The sequence below is a fragment of the Salvelinus fontinalis genome, chromosome 9 (assembly GCF_029448725.1).
Source record: "Salvelinus fontinalis isolate EN_2023a chromosome 9, ASM2944872v1, whole genome shotgun sequence".
NCBI lineage: Eukaryota > Metazoa > Chordata > Actinopteri > Salmoniformes > Salmonidae > Salvelinus > Salvelinus fontinalis.
This window is the reverse complement of record NC_074673.1, coordinates 5,831,544-5,856,938: the sequence shown is the minus strand read 5'-3', so window position 1 is coordinate 5,856,938 and position 25,395 is coordinate 5,831,544. Positions and strand designations below refer to the sequence as shown.

General features: G+C 45.2%; 1 protein-coding gene and 1 non-coding gene across 3 annotated transcripts in view; one reads left to right on the top strand and one right to left on the bottom strand.

Annotated features, from left to right (window-relative positions):
- The first annotated feature begins 349 nt into the window (after nucleotides 1-349).
- LOC129863009 (U2 spliceosomal RNA) lies at nucleotides 350-540 on the top strand. Its single transcript, XR_008760880.1, has one exon. It is a non-coding gene; the product is annotated as a U2 spliceosomal RNA (small nuclear RNA).
- A 156-nt stretch (nucleotides 541-696) lies between these two features.
- LOC129861962 (cingulin-like protein 1) overlaps nucleotides 697-25,395 on the bottom strand; it is a 47,538-nt gene continuing 22,839 nt past the window's right edge. The window contains exons 4-20 of one of the 2 annotated variants that reach the window (XM_055933192.1): nucleotides 20,505-20,610; nucleotides 20,262-20,357; nucleotides 19,894-20,021; nucleotides 19,497-19,641; nucleotides 18,088-18,300; nucleotides 17,868-17,975; nucleotides 10,715-10,813; nucleotides 10,445-10,549; nucleotides 10,101-10,253; nucleotides 9,613-9,783; nucleotides 9,134-9,286; nucleotides 7,411-7,500; nucleotides 6,379-6,462; nucleotides 6,121-6,245; nucleotides 4,913-5,021; nucleotides 1,913-2,076; nucleotides 697-1,814 (exon numbers count right to left, since the gene is read on the bottom strand). In XM_055933192.1, the coding sequence (XP_055789167.1) occupies nucleotides 1,733-1,814; nucleotides 1,913-2,076; nucleotides 4,913-5,021; nucleotides 6,121-6,245; nucleotides 6,379-6,462; nucleotides 7,411-7,500; nucleotides 9,134-9,286; nucleotides 9,613-9,783; nucleotides 10,101-10,253; nucleotides 10,445-10,549; nucleotides 10,715-10,813; nucleotides 17,868-17,975; nucleotides 18,088-18,300; nucleotides 19,497-19,641; nucleotides 19,894-20,021; nucleotides 20,262-20,357; nucleotides 20,505-20,610 (2,131 nt within the window). In that variant the 3' untranslated portion in view covers nucleotides 697-1,732. Of the gene's footprint in view, nucleotides 1,815-1,912; nucleotides 2,077-4,536; nucleotides 5,022-6,120; nucleotides 6,246-6,378; nucleotides 6,463-7,410; nucleotides 7,501-9,133; nucleotides 9,287-9,612; nucleotides 9,784-10,100; nucleotides 10,254-10,444; nucleotides 10,550-10,714; nucleotides 10,814-17,867; nucleotides 17,976-18,087; nucleotides 18,301-19,496; nucleotides 19,642-19,893; nucleotides 20,022-20,261; nucleotides 20,358-20,504; nucleotides 20,611-25,395 lie in introns of those variants that run through there. The other variant, XR_008760687.1, reaches the window with a different exon arrangement.

The following is a 25,395-nucleotide window of genomic DNA, read 5'->3' as shown; positions in this document are numbered from 1 at the left end:
AAGATAAAATGTTATGTCAATATTATTATCTGCAAATTGTTTCTCCCACCCGTATTTGATAGATTATTCCAATTTAGCTGTAAATCTGGTTTTAACTCAATAAGGATTTGTCTAGTTTCCGATTGGAGGGCGGATGAACGCGTGACTTTGTATCCTACCAATGTGTTACATTGTATCAGTGAAAAGTGTCTTTTCCCGACGTTGATCAAATCCCGATCTATGCCACCATTTTTTAACAGCATCATAATCTTTGATATTTGATGTAAAGTTTACAGAGCTCATTTTGCTGTAAGCGTTTCCGGATTTGACGTGTCTGAGAACGGCACCTTCCTCCCGAAAGCATTGCGGTATCGCTTCTCGGCCTTTTGGCTAAGATCAAGTGTAGTATCTGTTCTTATCAGTTTAATATCTGATACGTCCCCTATCTGGGGACCATATATTAAATTGATTTTTGGAATAGGGAGATGGAATAGGGGCTTGCTCCGTCCACTCCACGCATCGACCTGGTATTGCAGTACCTCCAGGAACGGTGCACCCCCTGCCGTTGTAAAGAAAAAATATAGTATGTCTACGAATTGCAGAAGGTGTGAATTGGGGGAGGGTGTGTGTGTGGGGGGGGAACACTATAAGAAATCCTGAGATACCTTAAAACCTTGCAGATATACAGCCTGTTTTTCATCATTTATTTCACACAAGTAAGTTTATGAATAAACCTTTATTCATTCATTGATTAAATACATTATGCAAGTAAAAGTGATGCAGCACACAATATAGTTATTGACTGTTTTATGGTGGTGAAAAGTGAAAACATTACTAATCGTTTCCTCCTGTAACTGCAGTTCTAGAATGGCCACTGGAGGGCAGTCTAAATCAAAGGGTTATGAAAGCCACAGATAGGCCCAAACCCACACTTTGAGTTGTACATGGAAATATTGTTAATGAGAAACTTGTGTAACGCTTTTCATTCCTCACAGTGATTTTACCGGCCCTTTGTGAGAATCAGGAAATCTGTTTTTGACTTGACTGCTTGTATTCTTCTCACCAAGCTGTCAGAACATCACAACATGTCACCAAGGAAAAAGTGGAAGGAGCTCCTTGTGACCTTGTATCCCAGTGGGAATGAAGAGCTCCTTGTGTCCCAGTGGGAATGAAGAGCTCCTTGTGACCCAGTGGGAATGAAGAGCTCCATGTGACCCAGTGGGAATGAAGAGCTCCTTGTGTCCCAGTGGGAATGAAAAGCTCCTTGTGTCCCAGTGGGAATGAAGAGCTCCTTGTGTCCCAGTGGGAATGAAGAGCTCCTTGTGTCCCAGTGGGAATGAAGAGCTCCTTGTGTCCCAGTGGGAATGAAGAGCTCCTTGTGTCCCAGTGGGAATGAAGAGCTCCTTGTGTCCCAGTGGGAATGAAGAGCTCCTTGTGTCCCAGTGGGAATGAAGAGCTCCTTGTGTCCCAGTGGGAATGAAGAGCTCCTTGTGTCCCAGTGGGAATGAAGAGCTCCTTGTGTCCCAGTGGGAATGAAGAGCTCCTTGTGTCCCAGTGGGAATGAAGAGCTCCTTGTGTCCCAGTGGGAATGAAGAGCTCCTTGTGTCCCAGTGGGAATGAAGAGCTCCTTGTGTCCCAGTGGGAATGAAGAGCTCCTTGTGTCCCAGTGGGAATGAAGAGCTCCTTGTGTCCCAGTGGGAATGAAGAGCTCCTTGTGACCCAGTGGGAATGCGTCAGTAAGTTAGTGCATCTTTCAGTCAGAGTTGATGTCATCGTCACAGACAGTATCATCCTTCTCGATCATCAGGAGCGGGGATGATTTCTGTTGCTTACGCCTGGGGGGGACACATTTCCGTAGAAGCATTATATATAGCGACAATAATAAAGGATACAAAAACAGATAGATACCAACACACTGTTGTATTTAACTCACCTCATCTCTGAGCGCAGGGCGTTGAGCTGGCTGAGGATCTGATCGTTGGTCTCTATCTGTTCGTCCAGATCTCTTTGTAACTTCCTCTTGGAGTTCTCCAGACGTTCTATCTCCTCCTCGGCCCCATCCATCTGTCTCTTCGCTGTCTTCAGCTTCTGGTTCAGCTAGGAGAGGAGAGGGGGTTATACAGCTATATATACACTATATATAGTTTCAACAATGCATTGATGTGTCGAACCTGAGACCCTCTGAACACACCGACAACTGTCACCCATCAAGCATCATTACCTATCGCTCCACTAAAGCCGCGGTTCTGGCAGAGCGAGGGAATCAATTACTTCAAGGTCTCAAATTGATTGAACGCTACTAGTGCGCGCCACTAACTAGCTAGCCCATTAAGTACTTGTCCGTCTTCAGCTTCTGGGTTAGCTAGAAGAGAGGTGTACATTAGGTAGGATCTCTGTGAATTGGCCAATAAAAAGTCCTCAATGGATGTGAACTACTTTGACTCGCCTGTGTCTTCCTGTAACTATGGCAACACTATTGTAACGACCCTGGGTTTATAAGCGCGGATATCGACTCTGCTTTTGCGGCACAGTCGATAGGGCGCCGGACTTCGGGCTAGAAGGTCGAGGGTTCGAGACCCGCTCCCTGCCTGTTTCATAACAATATCTAAATTTGCCACTTGGCGTTCAGAGAGACAAAAGATGTCATGACCAATCTTAAAACATTTGTAATGTCACGTTTATGACAGTATTACAGACACTGTTATGACGTACAGTTCAAATAAAGCGTTAAAAGTAACTATTTTAATTAACTGTAGGTTGTTATGCTTACAGACTTTGGTTTTTCCATTTAGGAGGTTGGACGTTGGCACATTAGGTGCACCGAATGGTGTCACCTCGTTAGTCAGAAGGTTAGTGCTGGCCCAGGTGCTCAATAAGAGTGGCTGGCCCAGGTGCTCAATAAGAGTGGCTGGCCCAGGTGCTCAATAAGAGTGGCTGGCCCAGGTGCTCAATAAGAGTGGCTGGCCCAGGTGCTCAATAAGAGTGGCTGGCCCAGGTGCTCAATAAGAGTGGCTGGCCCAGGTGCTCAATAAGAGTGGCTGGCCCAGGTGCTCAATAAGAGTGGCTGGCCCAGGTGCTCAATAAGAGTGGCTGGCCCAGGTGCTCAATAAGAGTGGCTGGCCCAGGTGCTAAATAAGAGTGGCTGGCCCAGGTGCTAAATAAGAGTGGCTGGCCCAGGTGCTAAATAAGAGTGGCTGGCCCAGGTGCTAAATAAGAGTGGCTGGCCCAGGTGCTAAATAAGAGTGGCTGGCCCAGGTGCTAAATAAGAGTGGCTGGCCCAGGTGCTAAATAAGAGTGGCTGGCCCAGGTGCTAAATAAGAGTGGCTGGCCCAGGTGCTAAATAAGAGTGGCTGGCCCAGGTGCTAAATAAGAGTGGCTGGCCCAGGTGCTAAATAAGAGTGGCTGGCCCAGGTGCTAAATAAGAGTGGCTGGCCCAGGTGCTAAATAAGAGTGGCTGGCCCAGGTGCTAAATAAGAGTGGCTGGCCCAGGTGCTAAATAAGAGTGGCTGGCCCAGGTGCTAAATAAGAGTGGCTGGCCCAGGTGCTAAATAAGAGTGGCTGGCCCAGGTGCTAAATAAGAGTGGCTGGCCCAGGTGCTAAATAAGAGTGGCTGGCCCAGGTGCTAAATAAGAGTGGCTGGCCCAGGTGCTAAATAAGAGTGGCTGGCCCAGGTGCTAAATAAGAGTGGCTGGCCCAGGTGCTAAATAAGAGTGGCTGGCCCAGGTGCTACATAAGAGTGGCAACCCAGGTGCTACATAAGAGTGGCTGGCCCAGGTGCTAAATAAGAGTGGCTGGCCCAGGTGCTAAATAAGAGTGGCTGGCCCAGGTGCTAAATAAGAGTGGCTGGCCCAGGTGCTAAATAAGAGTGGCTGGCCCAGGTGCTAAATAAGAGTGGCTGGCCCAGGTGCTAAATAAGAGTGGCTGGCCCAGGTGCTAAATAAGAGTGGCTGGCCCAGGTGCTACATAAGAGTGGCTGGCCCAGGTGCTACATAAGAGTGGCTGGCCCAGGTGCTACATAAGAGTGGCTGGCCCAGGTGCTACATAAGAGTGGCTGGCCCAGGTGCTACATAAGAGTGGCTGGCCCAGGTGCTACATAAGAGTGGCTGGCCCAGGTGCTTCATAAGAGTGGCTGGCCCAGGTGCTACATAAGAGTGGCTGGCCCAGTGTTCCAGTTGTCTTGAGATGTGGAAGGTCAACACCTTGAGTTGTCTCGCCCCATTTGAGTTCTAGAAAAACATTCCTTTGTGTGTTTACGCTCAACCTTTTGGTTTTCTTCCTGTCTTTAAGTTCGGTCTGGGTTTTTCTTTCGTTTGCCTTTTCTAGGGCAAATTTAGTGGGCGCTCATTGTTGGGTGTCATTTAGGTTACAGTTGTTGTTACTGGTCAACTTTCAGTGGACAACCCCATGAGTGTCTTTCAGAGCCCCTCCTAAAACCTGTTTCCTTTTGGTTGTTGGTCAGTGACACTTTGTAAGTTCCTTCTGTTTGGTTTTCTTGCTGGGAAACGTAACACTGGTCTTTCTGGTTCTGCATAGATATGTGCTCATTGTCCACGTTACCTGGTCTTTCTGGTTCTGCATAGATATGTGCTCATCGTCCACGTTACCTGGTCTTTCTGGTTCTGCATAGATATGTGCTCATCGTCCACGTTACCTGGTCTTTCTGGTTCTGCATAGATATGTGCTCATCGTCCACGTTACCTGGTCTTTCTGGTTCTGCATAGATATGTGCTCATCGTCCACGTTACCTGGTCTTTCTGGTTCTGCATAGATATGTGCTCATCGTCCACGTTACCTGGTCTTTCTGGTTCTGCATAGATATGTGCTCATCGTCCACGTTACCTGGTCTTTCTGGTTCTGCATAGATATGTGCTCATCGTCCACGTTACCTGGTCTTTCTGGTTCTGCATAGATATGTGCTCATCGTCCACGTTACCTGGTCTTTCTGGTTCTGCATAGATATGTGCTCATCGTCCACTTGCATCATCATCTCCTTCACTTTTCTCTCTAGTTTCCGGTTGGCTTGTTGCAGGTTGATGTTGTCTCTGAGAAGAAAATATGAAACCCTGTCAGACACTCATGATCAACAGTCATAGCCCTCTCCTCTGCTCTCCCCTCGACCTCACCTCTCCTCTGCTCTCCTCTCCCCTCCACCTCACCTCAGCCTCACCTCTGCTCTCCTCTCCCCTCCACCTCACCTCAGCCTCACCTCTGCTCTCCTCTCCCCTCCACCTCACCTCTCCTCTGCTCTCCTCTCCCCTCCACCTCACCTCAGCCTCACCTCCCCTCCACCTCACCTCTGCTCTCCACCTCACCTCTGCTCTCCCCTCCACCTCACCTCTGCTCTCCCCTCCACCTCACCTCTGCTCTCCCCTCCACCTCACCTCTGCTCTCCCCTCCACCTCACCTCTGCTCTCCCCTCCACCTCACCTCTGCTCTCCCCTCCACCTCACCTCTGCTCTCCCCTCCACCTCACCTCTGCTCTCCCCTCCACCTCACCTCTGCTCTCCCCTCCACCTCACCTCTGCTCTCCCCTCCACCTCACCTCTGCTCTCCCCTCCACCTCACCTCTGCTCTCCCCTCCACCTCACCTCTGCTCTCCCCTCCACCTCACCTCTGCTCTCCCCTCCACCTCACCTCTGCTCTCCCCTCCACCTCACCTCTGCTCTCCCCTCCACCTCACCTCTGCTCTCCCCTCCACCTCACCTCTGCTCTCCCCTCCACCTCACCTCTGCTCTCCACCTCACCTCTGCTCTCCACCTCACCTCACCTCTGCTCTCCCCTCCACCTCACCTCTGCTCTCCCCTCCACCTCACCTCTGCTCTCAACTCCACCTCACCTCTGCTCTCAACTCCACCTCACCTCTGCTCTCAACTCCACCTCACCTCTGCTCTCAACTCCACCTCACCTCTGCTCTCAACTCCACCTCACCTCAGCTCTCCCCTCCACCTCATCTCTCCTTTGCTCTCCCCTCCACCTCTCCTCTCCCTTCCGCTCCAACTCACCTTTCATCTCCTCTCCACCACTCATCACCTCTCGCCCTCACCTCTCCTCTCCCTCCAGCTCCTGGATCCTCCCCTCCATCTCACCTCTCCTCTCCCTCCAGCCTCCCCTCCAGCTCCTGGATCCTCCCCTCCATCTCACCTCTCCTCTCCCTCCAGCCTCCCCTCCAGCTCCTGGATCCTCCCCTCCAGTCTGGAGACCACCACATCCTGGTTGGACCTCTGGGAGCCCTCTAGATGAGACACCCTGCTCTTCAGGTCCTTATTCTGGAGGAGAACAATACAGGGTGAGCAGGACATGTTATATAAAGAGGGGTCATGAAGCCCATTGGGTCATCTATCGCAGGTTCAACCATCAACTGTAGAGAGATTGGTGATGTCACAGGGGTTAGAAGTATACCTGTCTCTCCAGAGTGATCTTGTCACACTCCAGGTCCTGTCTGACTGCTCTCTCCTGCAGCAGCTCACCTCTTATCTGCTCCATCTGTCAGCAGAGAGAAAGAGACATGAATAGGCCTTCACTTTACACACTGCAGAATACATTATGAAACTATTATGGAAATGATGTCTGGTCTGTCTGTTTGCATTTCATTCTAGATCAGACAGCAAATGAGCAGGATCCCAAAGACTATTCTCTACTGACAGTCAGTGACCCCGGCCGAGAGGAGGACACTACTGACAGTTAGCCAGAGGCCCCGGCCGAGAGGAGGACACTACTGACAGTTAGCCAGAGGCCCCGGCCGAGAGGAGGACACTACTGACAGTTAGCCAGAGGCCCCGGCCGAGAGGAGGACACTACTGACAGTTAGCCAGAGGCCCCGGCCGAGAGGAGGACACTACTGACAGTTAGCCAGAGGCCCCGGCCGAGAGGAGGACACTACTGACAGTTAGCCAGAGGCCCCGGCCGAGAGGAGGACACTACTGACAGTTAGCCAGAGGCCCCGGCCGAGAGGAGGACACTACTGACAGTTAGCCAGAGGCCCCGGCCGAGAGGAGGACACTACTGACAGTTAGCCAGAGGCCCCGGCCGAGAGGAGGACACTACTGACAGTTAGTCAGAGAGTAAAGGCAGTGTAAAGGGACAGTAAAGGCAGTGTAAAGGGAGTGTAAAGGGACAGTAACAGATTCATGTTGTGTTTTAATTAGTCTGGCCTACTTTACCAGCATACACACCCACACACACTTATAGCTGCATCAGCGTTTCACAAACATAAACACGTGTGTTGGGAGGCAGTTGCTGACAGAAGGATCGTATCCTGGAAACAAAGGATCTCAGTCTGACCGTCCTCTTACTTCAGCGACGGTCAGTGTTGGAAGAGGACGACATCTAAGAACTCAGACCTAAATGTGCTCATGTCTGCCGTTAGCGGGGGAAGACCCCTGATTGGGCACTATCTAGTGTGTGTGTGTGTGTGTGTGTGTGTGTACTGGCCTGTTGTTTTCCTTGATCCACTCTGTTCATCAGGAGATCTGTACTGTTCCTCTCGTCCTGCAGATCCTGCTCCAGCTGGCCCATCTGACCCTGAAAGAGGAAACACAGGATATATAACCTGTGGTTATGTGTAATACGGGGGCGGCAGGTAGCCTAGTGGTTAGAGCGTTGGGCCAGTGACCCGGGAAAGGTTGCTAGATCATATCCCCCGAGCTGACAAGGTAAAAAATCTGTCGTTCTGCCCCCTGAACAAGGCAGTTCACCCACTGTTCCCCGGTAGGCCGTCATTGTAAATAAAAATATGTTCTTAACAGACTTGCCTAGTTAAATAATAACACTGTCAAGACATATCTTATACCTATTCATATTGTTTTATATATTTTACATATTCTATTAGCTATGACTTGTATAGACTGGTCTGTAGAGTCTACCTGCCACGGGTACAGGTGACAACATGTTTTGCCATCGGCGACACAAAACGGCAGATATCCTAAGTCTCAGTGGTAATCAGCAACTGCCGCGATTTTCCACTTCCCTCTCATCTCTACAAGGACATGCAGGTGGAAATAGAGGGATTTTCCACTCCCCTATCCTCAAGGACATGCAGGTGGAAATAGGGATTTGAAGAGGTAAACATGTCAAAGAGTCAGAGTGGGAAACATCCAATCCAACAGTGTATTTTGTCTTGCAGTACAGTTGGGATGCCCCGAGGATGGCTTTTAAAAACCCGATGGGTGGTTGTGGTACAATGCAGTAAAATCTGGAAGCAAACCGTACTGATAGTTTATTTTTTTACACAATCCTTTCCAGCACAGTTCCTGCTACTATGGTGGATGTGTAAAAGGTCTGCACAGGTCAGCGTGGCTCAGTAGTGTGAACAGGACATATGGCCCACGGTAACAGTAACCACGGTAACGGTAACCACGGTAACGGTACCTCCAAGACTTTGACCTGTCAGACTGTGCCACTCCTCCACACTAGAGCTAAACAATTAGATTGGTTTGGTATCAAAATCGCAATATTGACATGTGCAAGATCCATATCGTAAAAGATCCATATCACACGGGATCCATATCACAAGAGATCCATATCACAAGAGATCCATATCGTAAAAGATCCATATCACACGGGATCCATATCACAGGAGATCCATGTCGTAAGAGATCCATGTCGTAAGATATCCATGTCGTAAGAGATCCATATCGTAAGAGATCCATATCGTAAGAGATCCATATCGCAAGAGATCCATATCGCAAGAGATCCATATCGTAAGAGATCCATATCGCAAGAGATCCATATCGTAAGAGATACATATCGCAAGAGATCCATATCGCAAGAGATCCATACCGCAAGAGATCCATACCACAAGAGATCCATATCGTAATAGATCTATATCGTAAAATATACATATCGCAAGAGGTACATATCACAAAGAGATCCATATCGTAATAGATCTATATCGTAAAATATACATATCGCAAGAGATACATATCACAAAGAGATCCATATCACAAGAGATCCATATCACAAGAGATCCATATCGTAATAGATCTATATCGTAAAATATACATATCGCAAGAGATACATATCACAAAGAGATCCATATCACAAGAGATAGATATCACATGCAATATTTTGAAATGCATCTCAGACGTGTGTAAGGTACGTTTTTATAGTTTGTCAGGTTGTGTGCGCCTCTCCTCCACACACACAATAACAGTACCTCAATGAGTTTGACCTGTCGGGCGTGGTCCTCGTGGGCGTGTGCGTTCCTCTCCTCCAGCTCCTCCACCTTCCTCTCCAGCTGCCTGCCTCTCTGCTGGGCCTCCTCCCACTCCCTACGACTCCGCTCTAGACCCTGCTCCAGGGGAAGCAGCTGAACACACACGTAACGGAGTTAAGAACTCCACAGCTAACTTGAAAAGTCGCCAAGGGAGCTATCAAATAGGACTCGTTTTCTATAGCTCAATCGGCTCCTCTCTGAAGCATGAGAGAGAGAGATATAATGAGATAGAGAGAGAGATAGATATATATAGAGAGAGAATTAGAAAGAGAGGAGCAGAGAAAGAAACAAACAGAGAGAGTATAATCAGACAGACTATGGGGGGTTGGGGAGATTTATTTTGTGTGAAGAGATTTATTTTGTTCCCCCTATTGAGTCATCCATTGGTGACTCAATAGGGGGAAAATGTCCCACCACACCTCTTCCTGTAGTTTTCTGGTCGTCTGTTGTGATTTCTCCAGGTCCAGTCCCTTTTCCTGCAGCTGTTGTTGGAGCTCAGTCAGCTCTGTGTGGCTCTTATTTCTGACTTCATCAACCTGCAGCTGGAGCTTCTCAGTGGACGCCTCACACTCCTCCACCTTAGCACTCATCTGGAGCAGAGAGAGAGGGGGGGGGGGGGGAGAGGGGGAGACAGCGAGTGGAAGGAGTAAGACAGACTGAATGATGTTCATTGAACATTCCCCCCCACGATAGATGATGTTTTTCATGCAACGCCTATCATTTGCACTGGTGAGAACTCTAGTGTAATTCATGAGTATCATAACTTCTAAACCCAACAGCACTCAAGGTTGGAGACAAGAAAATAAATATTGAAGTTACACTGGTCCTCTTCATAGAAACACAATGTTCTTCTCAGTGGCCTATGACCTACAGTACACCTCACTCCCTATCCCCCCACTCCTCTCACCTCCCTCTGCAGTTTCTCCACAGTGCTGTTCTGCAGTCTCCTCTCCTCGTCCAGATCACTCTTCACCCTCCTCAGCTCCTCTGTTCTCCTCCTCTCCTCCTTCAGCCTCTCCTTCACCTCCCTGTGCTGGTGGTTCAGCTGGGTCAACTCGCTCTGTGAGAGGGAAGCACCACAGACAAAAAGGACTGTGTTAGTGTGTGGCGAAACTACGGAGAAAAATTACAACTCCTACAACTACAGGTTGTCCGAGTTGGATTTTTTTGTTTTTGTAGAGTTGTTTACCTGTATAAAAGCTGTAATCTTACGACAGAGCCTACTATGTATTTCCAGCATTTTTTGCTGACCTGTACATTCTCCAGCTTTATTAGTTGGTCTTTGTTTGCCTGGCTGATCTCGTCTTCCTTCTCCCTCACCTCCGCCAGCGTTCCCTCCACCTGCTGCTTCTCTCGCTGTGGAAACACGTTTATTATTCATTTATTACTGTAGGAGATACATTCTATCTAAAACCTCAGTTCATGATGAATTTTGTAGAATGTTCTACTTCATTGAGAGTCTATATTTCCCCTCCAGGTGCTTCCTTCCTTCCTTCCTTCCTTCCTTCCTTCCTTCCTTACCTTGAGTTGCTCTATGCATTTCACCAGCTGTCTCTGTAGAGTTTTGGACTCCTTGACGACGAGGTTGAGCTGGTCCACCTTGCTCTCCAGCTCCTCTACCTGGGTAAGTGTAGAGATGGGAAACAATTGTTAGCTTCAGGACAACCTGGTCTCAGAGCAAAACGTACTATATTTACTGAAGTCGGTGCCCCACCAATGAGTATGACATGTTACTTTACGTTAAGCTACCAGTGTAATAGCGGTTGCACAATATAGAATGTTTAGTAATCCTACGTCTTGATCGTTTAGTATGATATATTACGTTTGACTGCTTTAGTATTATATGCTACGTTACACAAAAAAAAAAATATATATATATCTATATTTAGTAACTGGTTCCACAGCCATTTTTTTAGTTTACTCAACTTTTCAGTCAAAGTGTTAACTGAACTTAACATTTTTAGTTCACTCAACTTTTAGTGGGCCCAAGCTGAAAGCTCGAGAAAATCAAGGCTAGTGAAACACACACAGTGCTGTTAACAAACGTTTTCAACTTACATATTTCACACACAACAACATTGTGGATGTTTGTTGATACAGTAAATGATATTCAACATGTCCTCATCTGGGATTTGAACTCATAACCTCTTGGTTCACAGTATTCTGATCTTCCTCCAACGCCATCAGGTCTTAGTCAATAATCAAGTAATCTGACTATTCTCTCGTCATTGGTTTGATTTACCTATTGACTTATTATTTCAGGGTTTTTTGTTTTAATGTTACTCCTTAAATCACTATAATAAATCAAAAATGTTTTTTTTGGAGTGTCCTTTGACAGGTGAAATCAGTCATTGACTCAGACATGGTGGCGTAGCAGGAATATAGCAATACTGTGAACCAAGAGGTTGTGAGTTCAAATCCCAGGTGAGGACATGTTGAATAATAATGACTATGAACATGCACAATGTCAACGTGAGTTGAAAAGTTTCTATTTAAAATATCTATTTGAATGTGTAGGTGTCCCTAGCCTAAGTTCTCAAGTTTGGGCCAACTAAAAACTTTAAGTTCTGTAAACACTTTGATCAAAAAGTTGAGTAAACTAAAAAAAAGGCTGTGAAACCAGTTACTTAATAATAAGTTGAATTAAATATATATATAAAAAAGGGTTAGGAGTTGTTAAGCTAGGTTATAGGGTTAAGGTTATGGTTGGTGTTAGCTAACATGCTAAGTTATAGGGTTAAGGTTACGGTTGGTGTTAGCTAACATGCTAAATTATAGGGTTAAGGTTACGGTTGGTGTTAGCTAACATGCTAAGTTATAGGGTTAAGGTTACGGTTGGTGTTAGCTAACATGCTAAGTTATAGGGTTAAGGTTACGGTTGGTGTTAGCTAACATGCTAAGTTATAGGGTTAAGGTTACGGTTGGTGTTAGCTAACATGCTAAGTAGTCGTTTCAAAGTTGCCCGTGTTGAGATTCAAAACATGCAACCTTTGGATTGACATTCGCGTTATACGGAAACACATCCATCCCGAACAACCACCGTCTTTTAGTTTTTGCCTTAAGTAACCTACTGTTATGCCAAAGGTAACATATCAGACTAATTTGAGTGTCCCGGATTTACGTAGGCCAATGTAATGTAACCCAACAAAGTAACATATCATACTAAATGGAGTGGCATGGATTTTCGTCAAATATAATATGTTTTGTCTGAGACCAAGTTTATTTAGTTTAATTAAGTACACTACTGACGATGCGCTCCCCAAATTTCACCAGTCTCACTGTTCATGAACTCTTGGAAGTGCTTGCACAAAGGATAGTAACATCTCATCCTGTGTTCTTGGAATCTGAATATCTGGACTAGTCCAGTGACTGCTGAGAGAGATCAGCTGACAACAGGGGAAAGTCCTTGTGGCGGCACGGAGAGACGGATGACAGGAGGGAATAGACCCCACTGGGACAGTCATGGGGTAGCTTCCCATTTCTGTAGTTTCCCATGCTTCGCAGTATGTTGGAAACACCCGCTTTTAGCTACAGAAAGTCAACATACGAGAATATCCCTAGAGTCTGCGAGAGCGGGTGCGGAAGATGACTCATTGGCTGACAACATGGTAACGACTGGACCGGAAACGACTACGGGTAATGAGAGCACAGCACAAGAGAACACCACAGCAACTGTCACAAGTTCCGCTGCAACAGCGGGCCACAAACAGATGCAGGTATGTGTCTGTGGTTGGAGGAAAGTTACATCACACCATGGGTTGAGGATCCACCAGGGGAAGAAGGGGTGTTTGGGTAAAGAGAGACAGAGGCCTCGCATTGATCACTTTCTGCAAAAGCGATCAAATCAGTCGAATGAAGCACAGCAACTGGACGCAAACCATAGTTTGCAGTGCATCAGTACCACTGTCATGGAGGACGTAAACTCAAGCACCGAAGTAACAACTGAGGTGGAACCAACAACAGGAGTGGAACTCACCCAGCCTCCCAGACCTGCAGTCGAGAGGAGACTACCAGGGCACAGACCGTATGTGAAGTGGCCTGGCGCCAGTGACAAGAAGTTGTGGGAAGCAGTGAATACTGACCTTATCTTGACCCTCGAGAAACTTCGAGGCACAGTGGAGAAGAAGTTGGAGAGGATGGGGGACATCATCAATGAGTATGGGGCAGAAAGCTTTGGAGTGCAAGAGGAAAAAGGCGGGAGAAAGGTTCCAACCCCACCAGTTTCCAGGAGGCAACAAGAAATCAAGCGCCTCGTTCAAGAAAGGAGACAGCTTAAGAAACTGTGGAAGAAGGCCTCGGAAGTGGAAAAGGAGGGCATAGAGGCACTTCAGGCTGACATTAAAACCCGGTTGGCATCCCTCCGTAGAGCAGAGAACCTACGGAAACGCAGAAGGAAGAAAGAACAAACTAGAACTCGATTCTATAAAGATCCCTTCAAGTTCCTTAAAAAGTCTCTTCACGAAGGAAAAAAGTGGAGCTCTAAAAACAACAAAGAAAGACCTAGAGGAGCACCTGATAACAACAAACTTTGACTCAAAGCGACATGAACATCTGGCCATCCCATCAGATATCCCACCCATTGAACCCTCGGAACATCATATTGAGACCAGCCCTCCGACATGGAAATAGGTGGAAAACACAGTTCGACGGGCAAGAACAGCATCAGCCCCGGGGCCAAATGGAGTCCCGTACAAAGTGTATAAGAACGCACCAGACGTCCTGAGGGTCCTCTGGAGGCTTATGAGAACAGCTTGGCAAAAGAAGATAATACCCAAAGTGTGGCGTAGGGCAGGCGGGGTCCTGATCCCTAAGGAGAAGGATGCAGTGAACATCAGCCAATTCCGCCCAATCTCCTTACTGAATGTCAAGGGTAAAATCTTCTTTAGGGTCATTGCCCAGAGGATGTCCGAGTACCTGCAAAGGAATGCGTACGTCGATACATCTGTACAGAAGGCAGGCATATCAGGGTTCTCTGGCTGCTTGGAACACTCCAGCATGATCTGGCACCAGATCCAAATGGCCAAGGTGGAGAAAAGGGACCTCCACGTAGTCTTCCTCGACCTCGCCAATGCATTTGGCTCTGTGCCCCATGAACTCCTGTGGTCTGCCTTCAGATTTTTCCACATACCGGACACCATCACAACGCTGGTGAAGTCGTACTTCCAGGATCTGCAGTTCTGCTTCACCACCTCAGAGTTCACCACCTCATGGCAGTGCCTGAATGTAGGTATAATGGCGGGATGTACCATTTCTCCGTTGGCATTCATAATGGCAATGGAGGTTATCATCAGATCCTCAAAATGGGTTGCTGGTGGACAGCGAGTCGACTCTGGTTTCTGCCTCCCTCCACTCAGAGCCTACATGGACGACATTACAACATTGACCACCACTGTCCCATGCACCAGGAGACTGCTCAGAAAACTCGAGGAGAACATCAGCTGGGCCCGTATGAAAATTAAACCATCCAAGTCACGCAGCATCTCGATTGTGAAGGGAGTACTCTCTGACCTGAAATTCTTCATCGGAGATGACCAAATCCCAACAGTGTCTGAGCAGCCGGTAAAAAGCCTTGGAAGGTGGGATGATGCAAGCCTGAAGGACAAAGACCAGGTGCAACAGCTGCGCAAAGACATCAGTAGTAGCCTACAGTCCATCGACAACACCCAGCTACCTGGGAAGTTAAAGGCCTGGTGTCTGCAGTTTGGTCTCCTACCCCGGGTGTTGTGGCCCCTAGCAGTGTATGAGGTTCCAATCTCAACAGTGGAGAAGATGGAAAGAGGAGTCACAGGCTACTTAAAGAAGTGGCTCGGAGTTCCACGATGCCTTACCACCATAGGCCTCTATGGAGATGGTGTCCTCAAGCTGCCCCTCACCAGTCTAACAGAGGAATTCAAGTGTGCAAAAACCAGGCTCCAGATGACACTGAAGGAATCTCGAGACCCAGTGGTGAGCAACAACGCGCCGACCTTGGCAACTGGGCGCAAATGGAGGCCAGGAAAAGCAGTCCAGGAGGCAACAGCAGCCCTCAGACATGCTGACATTGTGGGTCATGTTCAGCAAGGGAGAGGAGGCCTTGGGCTAACTAGCCGTGCTGCTTGGAGTAAGGCCACTGCACCAGAGCGGCGGAAGATGGTAGTGCAGGAAGTACGCCATCAGGAGGAGGCTGCAAAGTGGGCCAAGGCAGTCTCTCTTGCCAAACAGGGACAGTGGACTCGATGGGACAGTGTGGAGAAGAGGAAAATCACCTGGAAGGATCTGTGGGCCATGGAAGCGAGGTGGTTGAGCTTTTCCATCAGAGCAACATATGACGTCCTTCCAACACCAGTTAATCTTCACCAATGGTATGGTGAAGATCCGGACTGTGCCCTCTGTTCCATGCCAGCCAACCTCAGGCACATTCTCACAGGGTGTAAAACAAGCCTCACCGAAGGACGCTACACTTGGCGTCAAAACCAAGTCCTTAAAAACCTTGCGTCCGCCCTGGAGGACAAGCGAGCTGCCACCAACTCCCTACCACCCCCAGCAGCATCACACCCCTTACGGACGACCTTTGTCCGCGAAGGGGCTAAACCACCGAAGAGCGGCTCTACACCATTAGAGCGAGACCAGCTGCGCTTGGCCCGCGACTGGAAAATGCTAGCTGACATTGCCCGGCAACTTGTGTTTCCTCCGGAGATCGCAACCACCACCCTAAGACCTGACATGGTGCTCTGGTCCCATTCGCTCAAGAAGGTCTTCATCATTGAGCTCACAGTACCCTGGGAGGACTCAGTAGATGAGGCTTATGAGCGAAAACATCTGCGCTATGCCGATCTAGCTGCCGAAGCACGGCATCATGGCTGGAACACAGAAGTCCGACCAGTGGAGGTGGGCTGCAGAGGTTTTGTGGCAACATCTACAACCAGACTGCTTAGAGACCTGGGAATTAAGGGCCAGAGCCAGCGTTCGGCAATCAAAGCTGTATCAGAGGCAGCAGAAGGCAGCAGTCAATGGCTCTGGATGAAGAGGAAAGACCCCAGCTGGGCCCCGAAGTGAGAGGGCCAGGAGGTATGCGGTCAACAATGCTTGACTCAGGGAGGAGGACGCCCCTGCCATGCATAGTCCCGTGGTATGTTGGCTATCAACAACAAGGCAACTCCTATGACTAATTGGGAATGGGACGCAAGCGTAGGATTGATCACCCTGTCGCTGGCCGCCTTTGGGGAGGGTGTATAGTGTGAAAGGCCGAAACACCCTAGGAACCAAAGGTACACTACTGATGCTCTCCCCAAATTTCACCAGTCTCACTGTTCATGAACTCTTGGAAGTGCTTGCACAAAGGATAGTAACATCCCATCCTGTGTTCTTGGAATCTTAGTTAACTAAGTCAGTAAAGAACAAATTCTTATTAACAATGACAGCCTACCAAAAGGCAAAAGGCCTCCTACGGGGGCCTGGGATTAAAATAAATCAATACAATATAAATATAGGACAAAACACACATCACAACAAGAGAGACAACACAACATAAAGAGAGACCTAAGACAATAATACAGCATGGCAGCAACACCTGACAACACAGCATGGTAGCAACACATGGCAACAACATGGTAGCAACACAACATGACAGCAACACAACATGGCAGCAACACAAAACATGGTACAAACGTTATTGGGCACAGACAACAACACAAAGGGCAAGAAGGTAGAGACAACAATACATCACACAAAGCAGCCACAACTGTCAGTAAGAGTGTCCATGATTGAGTCTATGAAGAGATGGAGATAAAACTGTCCAGTTTGAGTGTTTGTTGCAGCTCGTTCCAGTCGCTAGCTGCAGCGAACTGAAAAGAGGAGCGACCCGGGGATGTGTGTGCTTTGGGGACCTTTAACAGAATGGGACTGGCAGAACAGGTGTTGTATGTGGAGGATGAGGGCTGCAGTGGGTATCTCAGATAGGGGGGAGTGAGGCCTAAGAGTTTTTTTTTTTAATAAGCATCAACCAGTGGGTCTTGCGACGGGTATACAGAGATGACCAGTTTACAGAGGAGTATAGAGTGCAGTGATGTGTCCTATAAGGAGCCTTGGTGGCAAATCTGATGGACGAATGGTAAAGAACATCTAGCCGCTCGAGAGCACCCTTACCTGCCGATCTATAAATTATGTCTCTGTAATCTAGCATGGATAGGATGGTCATCTGAATCAGGGTTAGTGACTTAGTAGGACTGCTGATCTAGGATCAGTTTTTCCATTTATATCCGAATTAATGAGATGAAATGGGACCTGATCCTAGATCAGCAGTCATACTCTGAGGTATTTTATGAATACGGGCCCTGATATGTTATCTGGACACGTTGTACAGAGCATTATGGGGACTGTAGTACATCATTATGGGTAATGTAGTATAGTGCATTATGGGTATTGTATTACATCATTATGGGTATTGTAGTATAGTGCATTATGGGTGCTGTAGTACATCATTATGGGTACTGTAGTATAGTGCATTATGGGTGCTGTAGTACATCATTATGGGTACTGTAGTATAGTGCATTATGGGTGCTGTAGTACAGCATTACAGGTATTGTATTACATCATTATCGGTATTATAGTATAGTGCATTATGGGTGCTGTAGTACAGCATTACGGGTATTGTATTACATCATTATGGGTACTGTAGTACATAATTCCCCAGTACCTGTCCCCTAAGCTCCTCTCTCTCCTGGATCCGCTCCTTCACCTGGCCCCGGGCCTCCCCTCTCTCCTCCTCCAACTCCCTCTTCTCCTGGCCCAGCACTGTGTTACTCTGACAGGGAGACAGAGGGAGTTAGAACACACACACAAGATACAATATGTTGAGTGGAAAATTAAGTTATGCTATTGAGCTACTGGGATATTCACTTCAACTCATCAATTACCTCTTTCACCTCCTCCATCTCCTCTCGTAGCTTCTGCGCCTCCTTGTCGTACACCTCCTTCATAATGCCCAGCTCCTTGTCATGACTCTCCACCTCCTCCTTCAGCGCTCCCTTCAGGGCGGTCAGCTCCCTCTCCCTCCAGTGTAGCACCTCCTCCTGCTCCTCCTGCACCTGAATGAGCTCCTGGAAGTCCAACCGCAGTTGGGCCAGATCCTAAAAACAGACACATCCACTCGGTGAACTTCTGGAATCCAGTAGTTCAGACTCCAACTCTGTGCTTCAGAGCTAATCCTAATAGCAGGCCTAGGTTTTTACTTCCTCTGTGCGTCTCAGAGAGGGTTTGAACGAAACAGAATATTCATTACCGTTTCCCTGTGACAAATGGACAATAAAGTGACCTTCTTCCTCTCTTCTAGAGTAGAAAACACGTCTAATATGTGGAAGAATATACGCAGTATACACTCTATATGGACTATACAAATCAAATCCAACTTTATTTGTCACATGCGACGAATACAACAAGTGTAGACTTTACCGTGAAATGCTTACTTACAAGCCCTTAAACCAACAGTGCAGTTCAAGAAGAGTTAAGAAAATATTTACCAAGTACACTAAAATAAAAAGTAACACAATAAGAATAACGAGGCTATATACAGGGTATTACTGTACCGAGTCAGAGTGGAGACTATATACAGGGTGTTACGGTACAGAGTCAATGTGGAGGCTATATACAGGGTATTACTGTACCGAGTCAGTGTGGAGGCTATATACAGGGGGCACCGGTACCGAGTCAGTGTGGAGGCTATATACAGGGGGTACCGGTGCAGAGTCAATGTGGAGGCTATATACAGGGTATTACGGTACCGAGTCAGTGTGGAGGCTATATACAGGGTGTTACGGTACAGAGTCAGTGTGGAGGCTATATACAGGGTGTTACGGTACAGAGTCAATGTGGAGGTTATATACAGGGGGCACTGGTACAGAGTCAATGTGGAGGCTATATACAGGGTGTTACGGTACAGAGTCAATGTGGAGGCTATATGCAGTGTGTTAAGGTACAGAGTCAATGTGGAGGCTATATACAGGGTGTTACAGTACAGAGTCAATGTGGAGGCTATATACAGGGCGTTACGGTACAGAGTCAATGTGGAGGCTATATACAGGGTGTTACAGTACAGAGTCAATGTGGAGGCTATATACAGGGGGCACCGGTACAGAGTAGGTGTGCGGCGGTACAGGTTATTTGAGGTCATCTGTACATGTAGGATGGGGGTGAAGTGACTATGCATAGATAATAAACCGCGAGAAGCAGAAGTGTACAAAAAAGGGGGAATCATGGGAATATTCTGAATTCAAAATATTGTGGAAGAATGTGAATGAACCAAGTTCTCTCACAACCTGTTCCTTACCTTCAGAAGGAGCTGTTTCTCTGCGCTTTCTGCCCGTGTTGTGTTCTTAGCCTGGTCCAGCTCATCATGCATCTCCGACAGCTGCAGCTGGAGGTCCTTCATCTCTGTACGGCCATGTTCTCTCTCTGCCTTCACCTGGACTAGCCTGAGGAACATACACCTTTTGTCTTGAGAAAAGGTCACTAGGCTGAATCCTGGACTCAAATATACAGACCACCTCACATTCTGACCTGCACTAGTAACATAAGCCTGAGAAATCAGAGAGAACCAGACCAGAGAAAACAGAAATTGTTCTTCGAGGTCATTTCACAATTCACAACGACAGGTTCAGAGATCCCCTCAAATCTCCACATAAGGTGTAAGGTCTTGCCGGGGTCCATTTAGGATTGGGCCTTACTCGTCTATGGCAACTTCAAGCTCCGCCTCCATCCCAGCCAGCCTATCCCGTAGCGTGGAGAGTTCCTCCTGAACAGTCTTCACGTCCCTCTGAGCCTTCTCACATGCCTCCGCCAGGGTCCTACCATTCTACAGGACACAAATAGTCCCCAATGTTATCATTTAGCCATGAAGGATTTACACCGTATGATGTGAATTACAAGTTTTATATCGGTTATGTTCAATTAGCCACCAAACGGAAAGAAAAATGAATTACAAGTTTGTAAATGGTTTGAAACAGAAACACTCATAAGAATCACTCATTTTTGGTTTATGTATCATTGTCCGTTGCGTGCCCTGATGAAAACGACCATGGTGGAACTACTTTACCTTGGTCTTATGCTCCAACTGTGTCTTCAGCTTTGACACCTCTCTCTCCAGTTCTGCTCCTTTCTGCTGTAGCTCCTTGGTCTCTGCAGTATAATCCTGCAGGGTTGGGACACACGCGCACACACGCCCAATAACATTCACTCATTAGAAACCCTTCAGTTTTACAAAGGTTACTTTAACAATGTGTGTTTCAGGGTGGAAAGAGCCGACCATCTGAGCATTGTCATCCCAAACAAGCCTCACCCTGATCTCCTCCTCCACATTCTCCGCAGTCTTCCACTTCAGTTGGTTGATTCTGTCAAACACCAGGTTCACCTTCTTCTGAGTGGTGGAGGTTAAATCAGTGGTCCTGAGGGAATAACAACAACCAATCACACGGAGTTCACCAGCATACCGCAGTCATATAACTACAGAACAACATACCAGTCATATAACTACCATACAACATACCAGTCATATAACTACCGTACAACATACCAGTCATATAACTACCATACCAGTCATATAACTACCGTACAACATACCAGTCATATAACTACAGAACAACATACCAGTCATATAATTACAGAACAACATACCAGTCATATAACTACTATACAACATACCAGTCATATAACTACCGTACAACATACCAGTCATATAACTACCATACAACATACCAGTCATATAACTACCATACCAGTCATATAACTACCATACCAGTCATATAAATACCATACAACGTACCAGTCATATAACTACCATACAACGTACCAGTCATATAACTACCATACAACATACCAGTCATATAACTACCATACCAGTCATATAACTACCATACCAGTCATATAACTACCATACAACGTACCAGTCATATAACTACCATACAACGTACCAGTCATATAACTACCATACAACATACCAGTCATATAACTACCATACAACGTACCAGTCATATAACTACCGTACAACATACCAGTCATATAACTACCGTACAACATACCAGTCATATAACTACCGTACAACATACCAGTCATATAACTACCGTACAACATACCAGTCATATAACTACCGTACAACATACCAGTCATATAACTACCATACAACATACCAGTCATATAACTACAGAACAACATACCAGTCATATAACTACCATACAACATACCAGTCATATAACTACCATACCAGTCATATAACTACCATACCAGTCATATAACTACCATACAACATACCAGTCATATAACTACCGTACAACATACCAGTCATATAACTACCGTACAACATACCAGTCATATAACTACCGTACAACATACCAGTCATGTAACTACCGTACAACATACCAGTCATGTAACTACCGTACAACATACCAGTCATATAACTACCGTACAACATACCAGTCATATAACTACCATACAACATACCAGTCATATAACTACCATACAACATACCAGTCATATAACTACCGTACAACATACCAGTCATATAACTACCGTACAACATACCAGTCATATAACTACCGTACAACATACCAGTCATATAACTACCGTACAACATACCAGTCATATAACTACCATACAACATACCAGTCATATAACTACCATACAACATACCAGTCATATAACTACCATACAACATACCAGTCATATAACTACCATACCAGTCATATAACTACAGAACAACATACCAGTCATATAACTACCATACAACATACCAGTCATATAACTACCATACAACATACCAGTCATATAACTACCATACAGAACAACATACCAGTCATATAACTACCATACAACATACCAGTCATATAACTACCATACAACATACCAGTCATATAACTACCATACAACGTACCAGTCATATAACTACCGTACAACGTACCAGTCATATAACTACCGTACAACATACCAGTCATATAACTACCGTACAACATACCAGTCATATAACTACCGTACAACATACCAGTCATATAACTACCGTACAACATACCAGTCATATAACTACCGTACAACATACCAGTCATATAACTACAGAACAACATACCAGTCATATAACTACCATACAACATACCAGTCATATAACTACCGTACAACATACCAGTCATATAACTACCGTACAACATACCAGTCATATAACTACAGAACAACATACCAGTCATATAACTACCGTACAACATACCAGTCATATAACTACCATACAACATACCAGTCATATAACTACCATACAACATACCAGTCATATAACTACCATACAACATACCAGTCATATAACTACCATACAACATACCAGTCATATAACTACCATACAACATACCAGTCATATAACTACCATACCAGTCATATAACTACCATACAACATACCAGTCATATAACTACCGTACAACATACCAGTCATATAACTACCGTACAACATACCAGTCATATAACTACCGTACAACATACCAGTCATATAACTACCATACCAGTCATATAACTACCATACAACATACCAGTCATAGAACTACCGTACAACATACCAGTCATATAACTACCGTACAACATACCAGTCATATAACTACCATACAACATACCAGTCATATAACTACCATACAACATACCAGTCATATAACTACCATACAACATACCAGTCATATAACTACCGTACAACATACCAGTCATATAACTACCATACAACATACCAGTCATATAACTACCATACAACATACCAGTCAAATAACTACCATACAACATACCAGTCATATAACTACCGTACAACATACCAGTCATATAACTACCATAAAACATACCAGTCATATAACTACCATACAACATACCAGTCATATAACTACCATACAACATACCAGTCATATAACTACCGTACAACATACCAGTCATATAACTACCGTACAACATACCAGTCATATAACTACCATACAACATACCAGTCATATAACTACAGAACAACATACCAGTCATATAACTACCATACAACATACCAGTCATATAACTACCATACAACATACCAGTCATATAACTACCATACAACGTACCAGTCATATAACTACAGAACAACATACCAGTCATATAACTACCATACAACATACCAGTCATATAACTACCATACAACATACCAGTCATATAACTACCGTACAACATACCAGTCATATAACTACCGTACAACATACCAGTCATATAACTACCGTACAACATACCAGTCATATAACTACCATACAACATACCAGTCATATAACTACAGAACAACATACCAGTCATATAACTACCGTACAACATACCAGTCATATAACTACCATACAACATACCAGTCATATAACTACAGAACAACATACCAGTCATATAACTACCATACAACATACCAGTCATAAAACTACCGTACAACTACAGAACAACATACCAGTCATATAACTACCATACAACATACCAGTCATAAAACTACCGTACAACATACCAGTTAAATAACTACCGTACAACATACCAGTCGTATAACTACCATACAACATACCAGTCATATAACTACCGTACAACATACCAGTCATATAACTACCATACAACATACCAGTCATATAACTACCATACAACATACCAGTCATATAACTACCATACAACATACCAGTCATATAACTACCGTACAACATACCAGTCATATAACTACCATACCAGTCATATAACTACCATACAACATACCAGTCATATAACTACCATACCAGTCATGTAACTACCATACAACATACCAGTCATATGCCTACCATACAACATACCAGTCATATAACTACCATACAACATACCAGTCATATAACTACCGTACAACATACCAGTCGTATAACTACCATACAACATACCAGTCATATAACTATCATACCAGTCATATAACTACCGTACAACATACCAGTCGTATAACTACCGTACAACATACCAGTCATATACCTACCGTACAACATACCAGTCATATAACTACCATACAACATACCAGTCATATAACTACCGTACAACATACCAGTCATATAACTACCATACAACATACCAGTCATATAACTACCATACCAGTCATATAACTACCATATAACATACCAGTCATATACCTACCGTACAACATACCAGTCATATAACTACCATACAACATACCAGTCATATGCCTACCATACAACATACCAGTCATATAACTACCATACAACATACCAGTCATATAACTACCATATAACATACCAGTCATATACCTACCGTACAACATACCAGTCATATAACTACCGTACAACATACCAGTCATATAACTACCGTACAACATACCAGTCATATAACTACCATACAACATACCAGTCATATAACTACCATACCAGTCATATAACTACCATACCAGTCATATAACTACCATACCAGTCATATAACTACCATACCAGTCATATAACTACCATACCAGTCATATAACTACCGTACAACATACCAGTCATATAACTACCGTACAACATACCAGTCATATAACTACCGTACAACATACCAGTCATATAACTACCGTACAACATACCAGTCATATAACTACCGTACAACATACCAGTCATATAACTACCATACCAGTCATTTAACTACCGTACAACATACCAGTCATATAACTACCGTACAACATACCAGTCATATAACTACCGTACAACATACCACTCATATAACTACCATACAACATACCAGTCATATAACTACCATACAACATACCAGTCATATAACTACCATACCAGTCATATAACTACCATACCAGTCATATAACTACCATACCAGTCATATAACTACCATACCAGTCATATAACTACCATACCAGTCATATAACTACCATACCAGTCATATAACTACCATACAACATACCAGCCATATAACTACAGAACAACATACCAGTCATATAACTACCATACCAGTCATATAACTACAGAACAACATACCAGTCATATAACTACCGTACAACATACCAGTCATATAACTACCATACCAGTCATATAACTACAGAACAACATACCAGTCATATAACTACCATACCAGTCATATAACTACCATACCAGTCATATAACTACCATACAACATACCAGCCATATAACTACAGAACAACATACCAGTCATATAACTACCATACCAGTCATATAACTACAGAACAACATACCAGTCATATAACTACAGAACAACAT